At 34.3% G+C, this 10,994-nt stretch overlaps 1 protein-coding gene across 2 annotated transcripts; it reads left to right on the top strand.

Annotated features, from left to right (window-relative positions):
* Positions 1 to 1,499: 1,499 nt before the first annotated feature.
* Positions 1,500 to 8,083, top strand: LOC120088233 (disease resistance protein Roq1-like). Of its 2 annotated transcripts, XR_016523840.1 has the most exons (6): positions 1,500 to 2,237; positions 2,493 to 3,597; positions 4,047 to 4,328; positions 4,717 to 5,532; positions 5,791 to 6,300; positions 7,374 to 8,083. XR_016523840.1 is itself a non-coding variant. In XM_090305815.1 (5 exons), the coding sequence occupies exons 1-5, from the start codon at positions 1,762 to 1,764 to the stop codon at positions 6,241 to 6,243; spliced, it is 3,132 nt and encodes a 1,043-aa protein (XP_090161941.1). In that variant the 5' UTR covers positions 1,500 to 1,761; the 3' UTR covers positions 6,244 to 6,338. The 2 variants fall into 2 exon arrangements, 1 of the variants encoding a protein (XP_090161941.1); XM_090305815.1 differs by lacking the exon at positions 7,374 to 8,083 and having other exon boundaries at positions 5,791 to 6,338.
* The last annotated feature ends 2,911 nt before the right edge of the window (positions 8,084 to 10,994 follow it).

A 10,994-nucleotide genomic window follows, 5' to 3' on the forward strand; every position in this document is an offset into this window, starting at 1 on the left:
CAAGGTAACAAATGTATACAATAAATTAATATTTAAAACATTTGGTTAAATTAATTGGGTGTATAATTATCTTCTTTTTTTGCCAGATTAATTGGACGCCATACACGCAAGATATTTGGTCATTATTACCTGATTACTGCCGTGATAGTCAAGACATCTAGTTGACCGTTAGCCATCTTTTATGCTTCCATATAGTAGAGTGGAATCATCCAGATCGTGTGTTGAGACAGGTCGGTCTACGACAAACGATACATTCATTGTGTTATACACTCCCAGAACTACACCAGATTGTTTTGAGAGATAAGCATGACCAAGACTTACATCGAATTCACGGAATATATATCCTACTGGCATGCACGACATGATAGTTGTGCACTGGGAGAAATAACAAATACACCACTCGTATCAAATGACTACTTTTCCTGGTACGATTCAACCACGATGGGGTTTTATCACACCTGACGATGCTTAGATTTAGAATCAGGCATTTCCCAAATATATGATATGAATATTATTTAATATTAATTTTATCATCTTACATAATAATCTTATCAAAGAATACAACAATATTCAGTACAACACGATTTACCAGAGTTGGGTTCAATGTGTTACCAAACATTGGTCAACATAGAAACTATTATTCAACAAACAAGATGACTCAATGTTGCTGACACTGATCGAAGAGGTATTCGTCGTAGACGACAATGGCAACAGGGCGAAGCTAATTTAGAGGCATAGGAAGACAATCCATGTGGAGTAAGGGCTAGGGGGTGTGGAGTAAGGGTTAGGGGGTCGTCTTTAAATCTCATGTAAACTTCTATTTTCAAATTAAAGAACTAATTGTAAATCTTCCTTAGTATCATTAGATTTTTTTTAAAAATTTATTTGTAGAGAGATATACTACTTAGTGAAGTCACAATTTTTTTTTATTGGTTAAAATTGAGGATTAGAGAAATGAGGATTACTTAAAAATTAGAAAATAAACCGTTAAATTGATTAAAAAAAAGATTATATAATTCACAATTAAATATATAATTAATTAAATAAAAAAGTAATCGTGGACCCGGTTCACGATTATGTGAATCGTGGACCCAGTCCATGAGTACGTAGTTGACCAGTCCACCGTCTTACTGACGTGCTGACTAGATTAAACTTAATCGTGGATCGGCTACACTATTTTCCTTCCTCACCAAATCTACCTTATTTTTGTCATTACTTTTCATTCCTACCTATTTTTAAAAATTCTTTCACATATACCCCATGTTTGTCATTATTTAAAAAATCAACTATATTTTTTTAACTTTCTCCATTATTAAGTTTGTAAATGAATAAAACAATATCTTTATATCAATAAAATTCTTGAATGTCTTTGTTTAGATTTGTCTTTTAATCGAAACATATGAACCACAAGAAAAATACCACACACACTTTACAAAGGTAAAAAAGTTCGTGGGGTCCTACAAAAACTCATCATAGACTAAAAGTTGAAGACTTTGCCATGCTTTTATTCGAAAGTACAGGGTATCTTATTCTTACTTCTGTATTACAGATTACGATCAGAAGTGAACCATACATATCGTAGAAGTAAATGAATACGATAATGGTGTGTGAGTTGTGAGTTGTAGGTAAAAATCTGCAAAATTTCCCTCAAGGAGAAACGAAAGCAAAGAAAATAAGAAGACTCGAAGTCTAGTTTTGTTTTGTAGTGATTTCCGCATAGCATTTTAGTACAAGCCAAGCGATTTTGGTAGCAAAATTCTGATGGATTATTCTTCAATCCTTTCTTGGACATATGATGTGTTTCTGAGTTTCAGAGGTGAGGATACTCGCAATTCATTTACGGGTCACCTCTATGACGCTCTGGTGCGGGCTGGAATCAGTACCTTCCGGGACACAGAGGAGCTGAATAGAGGAATGGAAATTTCGCAACAACTTTGCGAAGCAATCGACGGGTCCAGGTTTTTTCTTGTGGTTTTTTCTAAAAATTATGCATCTTCTAGTTGGTGTTTAGACGAGCTTGTTCGAATTATGAGTTGTATGGAGAGCCATAAAGGGCAGATGGTTTGGCCAGTGTTCTATCATGTGGATCCTTCCCAAGTGAGAAAGCAAAAAGGTGTTTTTGGAGAAGCATTCACTTCACATGAACTAAGATTCAATCAACACTTGGAGAAGGTAGAGAAATGGAGAGAAGCTTTAACTAAAGCGGCCAACTTATCTGGATGGCATTTGGATAATAGGTAACCATAATAAAAAATTTAAGCTGATGAGTAAACGACATGACATTCTAGTAGATGAATAAATTAAATTTTAACGTTTTTAAGTTGATATTAGGAAACAACATTTTTTGTGATATTATATTCATTAAATAAGATAATGACATTTTTGTTCAATATCACTCATTTATCCCAACCAGCTTACGGTGATGGGGTATGATAAATTTAATATTGTATCAACACTCTGCAATTTTGTCACTTTGTACTATTTTGATGTAGGTGTGAGTCCACTCTTGTGAAAGAAATTGTTGAAGAGTTATGGACTAAGCTTAACCACACACTCTTAACGGTTGCCAAGAATCCAGTTGGGATTAGTTCTCATATTGAAAAACTAAAGTCCACATTAGATATAGAGTCCAATGATGTTCGGATGATTGGAATTTATGGGCTTGGTGGAATAGGAAAGACAACCATTGCAAAAGCTATTTATAATTGTATTGCACATCGCTTTGAAGCTTGCACTTTTCTTCCTAATATAAAAGAAAAATGCAAATTCTCAAGGGATGATGAGTTAACTCAATTGCAAGAATCACTCCTTGAAGACATCTTGTTGATTAAAATCCATAGGTCGATAAAATTTTCTGACGAAGGAAGTAATATGTTGAGGGATAGACTAAGAAACAAGAAGGTGCTTGTTGTTCTTGACGATGTGGATCATTCAAACCAATTAGAAAAACTTACAGGACATTTGAGTTGGTTTGGTTCGGGAAGTAGGATCATCATAACAACTAGAGATTTGCATCTTTTAAATAAACACAACATTAAGTGGACCTACAAGGTTGATGAATTAAATCATAGAGAAGCACTTGAGCTATTTTGTTGGAATGCATTTAACAATCCTGTTCCTGATGTGAGTTTTGAAGAGCTTTCAAATGTTGCCGTTAAACATGCAGATGGACTTCCTCTTGCTCTTGAGGTGGTGGGTGCTTCTCTATGCAATTGTAGTAAACTTGAATGGGAAAGCCAATTGAAGAAGTTGAAAAAGATTCCAAATCAGGATGTTCACAATAAACTTAAACTAAGTTTTGATGGACTTGGAGAACTTGAGAAGGCAATTTTTCTAGATATTGCATGCTTCTTTAGAGGGTATAGCACAGAAGATGTGAACTCTTTTTTCGATGCTTGTGATTTCTACCCTCATTATGGAGTTGGAGTGCTTATTAAGAAATCTCTTATATATATCCATGAGAATAAATTCGAAATGCATGACTTGATTCAACTAATGGGTAGAGAGATCGTTCGTCAAGAATCTCCTTCAGATCCCGGAAGACGTAGTAGATTGTGGTATTACGAGGATGTCCTTCAAGTGCTACAAGAAAATGAGGTATGATCCATTCCTAACCTCTCACTGATCTACACATAAAAAATTGGCACATGACATTACAAGAAAATATATAAGAATATATCTTTCCATCTCTTTGTATATTTTAAAATGTGTATGCTTTTCAATTATCTTTGTATGTTTTAAAAAGTGTATGCTTTTCAATTATAATAAGAGCAGTTGCAAATATAGCGGTCAAGCTCAAAGTATTGATAGTACAATATAAAAGAATTTGCGAATATAATAAAATTTAGATTTAACTTAGATCCCAAATACCTGAAGAGATTTCTAATGATGTGATGGCGTACAACGTAAAATGATCTAAAATATAATTCAAGCACAACATTTCATACAGAATAAAAAAAAAATAATGTATGACCATGAGATTTATATCTACAATTAATGAGCTTTAGCTTGTTAGATATATATTAAGTGGCTTCTTGTGTTTTCAGGGAACACAAAAAGTTGAAGGGATAGTTTTAGAAATGCCCGATGAAAAAGAAGAAGCATGGTTGCATGCTAAAGCCTTTTCAAGAATGAAAAAATTGAGGTTGCTTATAATACATAATAATGTCAATGTTATTGGGGCTCCTCGATGCCTTTCTAACGAGTTAAGATGGCTTGAATGTCGTCGTTCTTCATCTTCTCTGGTACCATCCACTTTTCATCCAAAAAAACTTGTTGTTTTGGACATCTCACGTTATCCTATTAAGCAACTGGGAGCCAAACTCAAGGTATGCCATTAGTACTTTCGTTATCTGACGATCCGAAAGATTAGAGACATCTCTATAACATTAGAGAGGTGACTCTGATATGTAATTTGATATTGTTCTCTTTAATAATAAAACTGCTATCTCTCTTTGTTTGTGGATATAGTTAACACATCGTTAGTGAATCATGTAAATCTGTGTGTTGATAATCTATTTGTTTATATCTTCTGTTAATATTTATTTGTCAATTTCTTAACAGTTACTAGACTAAAAGTTAAAAGTATTTCTAACTAGGTGGATTTGAAATAAAGCCACGATCATTTTAGAGTGGTTGGAGTCCATAACAAAAGAAAAAATGTTGGTTTTTGTTAAGGATTATTTAGTCTTATGGTTTGATTTGTTTGTTTGACAGGGTTTTGAAAGTATAAGGCAGTTAAGTTTAGAAAATTGCGAGACGTTAACCGAAGTTGGCGATATATCGTTAATGCCGAATCTTATCAGATTAGAAATCATAAACTGCTTTAACCTCGAGTGTTTTTCGAATGTCGGTCTGAAATCGAAGACTCTTCAGTTCCTTCATCTTAAATCTTGCTGCAAGCTGAAAAAGTTCCCTGATATTGTCGAAGAAATGGAATGCCTTGATACACTTAGATTAGAAGAAACAGGTGTAACAGAGCTACCTACATCAATTGAAAAACTTAGTGGTGGTCTTCGCCATCTAGACTTGGGCTTATGTGAGGACTTGGAGCACCTTCCAAGTAGTATCTATGACCTTAAAATGCTTAGTGCTCTTAAATTGAGTAACTGCCTCAAGCTACAGCCAATTCCACAACCTTCAAACGCCATTATTAATCAAAATTTGAGCAGTAGTACAATTGTTGGCAATTCTATGTGGTCTATGGATTTTGAGAATAGTAACATTTTGGAATTGGATTTCATTATGGGCTTCAACTGCTTCGACTCGTTGAACCATTTGTACTTGAGTGGGAGCAACATCAAGAGACTCCCTAGAGGGATGAACAAGTTTAAGAATCTTCGATCCATCGACTGTAGTAATTGCAAACTTCTTCAGCATATTTCAGATGTTCCACCATTTCTCAAAACATTGGATGCAACTGGGTGTGATTCCTTGGAAAAGATTGATGCTACAAGATTTTTTAACATAGATAAGCTATCTAAAAATGCTTACTACTTATGCCAAGACTGGACAGAAGTATTCTTTTATCAGGTTTGTTTTTAGTTTCTTCCATCATATACTTTTGCCCTCATTAACTATGACTTTTCAATCTCAACATTTTGTATTGTGTTATATATATCTCTATTAATACTTTGCGCGTGATTGCTATATAAAATGATGATTTCACTTAACAAGGTTAAGTCCCAGTTCTCAAAAAAAAAAAAAAAAAACATTGAGGTCCGGAAAGGATCTCAAACTGAGGTTTAATGGGTGAATAGGTTGTTGAATGCTTTATTTTGCATGTGGCAGGGCATCTGCAATGAGATGATGGTTGAAACAAAGCTACCTGGAAATGAGATTCCGAATTCATTTAGTGGTAGCAAAGGCTGCTCTGATCTCTTGCTTCAATTGCCATTAGATGTGAAGAAACATGTTGTAGGGATAATGTTTTGTGTGGTTTACAATATGAAGAATTCTAATGGCTTCTTCGAGGTTCGAATTAACTGTACGACTGTCGAAAGCATCTATCCCTTTTGTGGTGAATCAGATGAGATGTGCATAACTTATGTTCCTCGAGAAATACCATTCGAATTGGATAGGGTATTGAGAGAAGATACAAGTCATTTTGATGTTACAGTTCTTCAGTTTAGAAGAGACTATGTTGATGATGATCAACGTGAATCATGGGTGGAAAAATTTGGAATTCGTTTGATATTTGATGATCAAATATCTTTTTCTACTGCAAATGAGAGTTGGAGTTAAAGACGGCGTAAGAATGAACTGCATTATTCTTTCATGTATTCTCTTTTCTTTTCTTGGGTAAGTAATGGACTTATTCTAATAGTTCTTTGACTAAATTTTATGGTCGTCTTTATTGTTGCAAATTGAAAAAGCGGTAGGATGACTCGTCACTTGAAATAAAGATATTAAACGAAAAACACTGACAAGCTCCGCAACAACAAAATACAAACAACAAAAAAACAAGTAAAGGTACATAGAAGTTGTTAACTCAGTTCGGCGATAGACCACCTATGTGTGGGGGGTAGAGTACCCAGAAAAGATAACTCACTAATATTAAAGAGTCAAACAAACTTACCTGTAATTCAATAGTAACTCATGTAGAGCCCAACTCACAAGTCACCTAGGCTTCCCTAGATGTGAGACTCCCTGAATACTTAGGCTCCCTCTAAGTATGATAATATTAGTGTTGAATATTTTGGCTTCGGACAGTATGTGAGATACCTCTTCGCTTGATTATCTTCTTTATGACTCAGTCAACTCTCTTCAATGAGGAATCTTAGGTTCTCTCTAAGATGGAGAAATCCTTCTTGAGAATGAAGTCTTAGGTTCCCCCAAAAATCGAGAATGCCTTCTCTTCAGCAATGCCTTAGGCTTCCTTAAGATAGAAGTTATCTTCAAGTTCTTGAATTATTCAAGCAATGAATTTGCACACGGAATACAATGAGCAAAGATCAAAACACCATGTTGCATAATTCAGACACTTAGAACAAAAACACTTTCTCTAATAAACAAATGTGGCAAGCCTAAATGAAAGGCACTATTCTCCTTTTAAAAATCATGGTCAAGTAAGGAAATAATTTCCATAAATATTTCCATTTCACACGAAATAAGTTGCACAATAAATAAGGAAAATATCGGGCAATATACATCTGCTGACAATTTCTAGAGTAGGAAAGAAAAATATTCCGCATATAATTTCAAGATTAGGAAAGAAAATATTATGCAAGAAAGAATATTATTTGAGACAGATGTTAAGATTTTATTTGTGACAATAGCAAGAACCACCATGTTAACTCTCAAAAAGAGCTAATATTCCTAGCTTAATTCGGGCTCGTTAGTGGATTTTATGTGTTTATTTTCCTATTTTATAGGTATCGAGCGATCAAGAGGTAGAATTAATCATTTGGTGAAGAACGGAGTTAATTTGAAGCAATTTGGAGTTAATTTGATAATCTGGGCTTTGAAGGAGTTGAAAAGACCAAAATGCCATCGATTCCATCAAGTTTGATGCAGCCATCAAGCACCATCGAGTACCATCGAGTAACAGGCTGTTGAGTAATTAAGAAAATGCTATTGAGTGATCGAGGATCGAGTATCGAGCCGTCGAGCATCGAGTAGCGAGTTTCTGGCAATGGATGCAGCGTTGCAACGCCACTCCAAGCGTCGCGACGCTCTGAGGTTGAATCAACGCCAGTGTCCCAACGCATCTCAATGCTCTAACCTAGCACTTGTGGACATAATGCCTAGCGTTGCAACGCTACGATCTTTGACGGACATGGAGCGGAGCGCGCGTGCGAGTGAGCGTTGCAACGCCATTCCAAGCATTGTAATACTACGATAAATCCTATAAATACCTCTCTTCGGCCCTAGGCCAAAATATGCTAAATTTTAGGGGGTTTAGGCCGACTCTTGGAGCTGAATGAATGGAGGCCAAAGTTAGGCTTCCTTCTTCTTCTATTCCCTTTAATTTTTAGTGTCCATAGGTTAGATTTATTTTATTTTCAGATTACGAATATGTATTGGATTGTATGTCATTGGTTTGTCCATGAATCAATGAGGTAATCTTTCGATTAGTTCTTGGATTAAGAATTCTTTGTATTTTGCTGAATTTTAGTTCAATTTTTATGCTTTAATCTAGAATTATGTTTTTCTTAAATCTTGTTTAATTTACATTTGCTTTTACGTGTGGATTGACGCCCCTATCATGAATGCACGTCTTAGCTAGTTAAATTCAAGCTTGCACGCATCCTTGTATCGTCTATGCTTTGAATTTACCCTCGTAGTACAGACTAGATAAGCATGCTTAGGTTTTTTTATTAGGCTATCCATGAATCTTTGCATGACACGTTTAATCTAGATTTAAGGAACAAATTGATTATTTGAACACGACTTTCCTGACACTTAATCAATATAGTTGAATCCTGAACCTTAATGCATGTGTTTCTAGTTCTTTATGGCCGCTGAGGACCCAATTGCATCTAGGAGCATGTAGGTTAGTTAGGGCACGACTTTCCAGCCTCAACTATTAGGACGCTTGATCGATTCAGATTAATTGATTTTCGAGATTATAGAGATTAGTTAATTCGCATCGATTGAGTAGCTATGCATGCATAATTCGAATATATGATATGCTGGTTGAAAACAATGATTTATTTTACATTAAATGGCTACTTGATCCTAGAACTAAATGAATCCATTACCGTTTCATATATCCATCACATTTTACTTTTTTTACTTGCATGCTTAATTTCAAAACCACAAACCAAAATCCTCGTTTTTACTTTTTTCCACGGTCAAAACTAACGCAAAATAAATTAATTCTTCGGTTCTTTGTGGTTTTACCCCGCACTTACCATTGTTGCTACGTTTTAGTAGTAATAGGAGTAGTTCGAGTATTATAATTTTTTTTTGTTTCGATTCGAATGACATCGACCCCCGAGTCTGAGCACACCACAAGCTGCCTCAGGAAAAATATAGTATTAGGGGTTAATGTCCTAAATTTCATGGATTTTGTAGTTTGAAAATTATTTGTACACGAATTATTATTTAATAGGATAAAGTGTTATTTTGCATTAACCCAAATCCAATAAACTAAGATCGTAGGTTATTTAATGTAGCTTAAACATGTATATGGTGACATACAAGTAGGTCATGTTTAAGTAAAAACTTCAATGATCTATAGTATATGGATAAGTTTGGGTACCTTATCCTGGTGACACTACGAATACGACCCACTTTGTAATTGTTTCAATTGTTATAAAGTGTTATAAATGATCTGATCCTGATCTTGATCGTTCATGCGGAGACATGTGCGTGGGGGTATCATATACAAAGAGTTTGTATAAGATCGAATCACGAAATGATTAATCACTCTTTATAACATCGTTACTTGAAGAGACTTACATTTCACTAGGATGACCATAGGTAATTTGACCATAATCCTGAGTGAGTTGTGAACTCCCACCTATAAGGGCGATCTTTTGACTTGCGTGGGTGAGAGTGGCTAGATTCGTCGACTCGATATGGCTACCATTTTGGGGTTCATCCAAGTGAGGAGCTGGGAACACAACTATACAAGATGAAATTCACTTCTTCCTGGTCATAGATTAAGTAGATGAATTACTCTCTTAAGGGCTAATTTCGAGTCTTGAACAATAAGACATCTCACCCTTGTTGGGTTGTATGTCCTAAAACTTACAGTTTGTAAAATTAAATATATTCTATTTGCAATAAAGATATTATTGAGATATTATTCAATAAAATTGTTATTTAATATGTAAATTGCACTTATAAAGCCTAAATCCAATAAACTAACAAACCCCTAGCTATAGTATGAATACTTGAACCTTATGTAGAGACATAAAAGAGAATCAAGTTTGAGTAAATGGCCAAAATGGTCTATAAGTATAGGGATAGGGTTGGGTACCTTATCTTGGGAACACTATGGATGCAACACATTTTATATTTGATACAAATGATGTGATCTTGAAATCATTCATGTGAAAACATGCGAGTGGGGCCATCTTATACAAAACATGTTTGCATCAAACCGGACCATCAAATAGTCACTTTTTTTTTTAATAACGTCGTTTACTATTAAAACTGACTATTTCAATCTGATGACCTAAGGTAACTCGATCTTAGTCTTGAACAAGGGGCCCTACCCTCTCTATGACTGGGAGTGACTCATTTTATTGGTAGGACCATAAACTAATTGTTCTAGTGGATCAGTGGAGATTTAAGGAGCAAGATGTATTACACGGGTAAAACGGTAATTTTGATCCAGCTGTTAACACGAACAACCTGTGAAGGATCGACTTACTGATCATGGTTAAGTCAAGTGGACAAAAATAGAAGAGTATAGCTATGGACTTTAGTAGAGTAACCCGGTAATTAACGAATGATGATTAATTTGGTTTAAAGAGTTTATCCAATTAATCTCGGATCGTCGGAGCTCATGATTTGTAGGTTCATTAGGTCCCCTTACTAGCTCACAAACAGATTAAACCTTAGAATAACGTGATGAGAAAATTTGAAATGTTCAATTTCGAATTAATAGAATTGGTAATTATATATGATATAATTAAAATTTTAATTAACAAATTAAAAGAAATTAGAGAAATGGATAATATTTAAATATGATTTAAATATTAATTACATGAACAGAGATTCATGTATTAAGAATTGATGGTTTAGTAATCTAATATTTGATATTAAATTATTTTAATTAATTATCCAAAAATTAATTAATTATTTAAAATTAATTTTATTTACAATTACTTATTTGAATTGATTTTATATGAAATTAATATAAAGAAAATTGATTGATTTTAAATCAAATAATTAAATTTAAAGAAAATCAATTTTAAATTAGAAAATGGGAGAAAGTGGGGTTTTTCCCACTTCTTCCACTTCCTCTTCCAGCTGCCAATTCCATTATCTATGAAGGTTTTGGTGTCAATCTAGTAATGTAATTTGATTGCATGTAAAAG

This window comes from Benincasa hispida, chromosome 10, assembly GCF_027475165.1.
Source record: "Benincasa hispida cultivar pf3 chromosome 10, pf3_genome.v1.1, whole genome shotgun sequence".
NCBI lineage: Eukaryota > Viridiplantae > Streptophyta > Magnoliopsida > Cucurbitales > Cucurbitaceae > Benincasa > Benincasa hispida.

Bases quoted from the DNA above. Each gene is read 5' to 3' on its own strand.
- LOC120088233 (XM_090305815.1), top strand. From the start codon at position 1,762: ATGGATTATTCTTCAATCCTTTCTTGGACATATGATGTGTTTCTGAGT. The intron at 4,329-4,716 runs GTATGCCATTAG...TTTGTTTGACAG, and splicing joins AACTGGGAGCCAAACTCAAG to GGTTTTGAAAGTATAAGGCA. The intron at 5,533-5,790 runs GTTTGTTTTTAG...TGCATGTGGCAG, and splicing joins CAGAAGTATTCTTTTATCAG to GGCATCTGCAATGAGATGAT.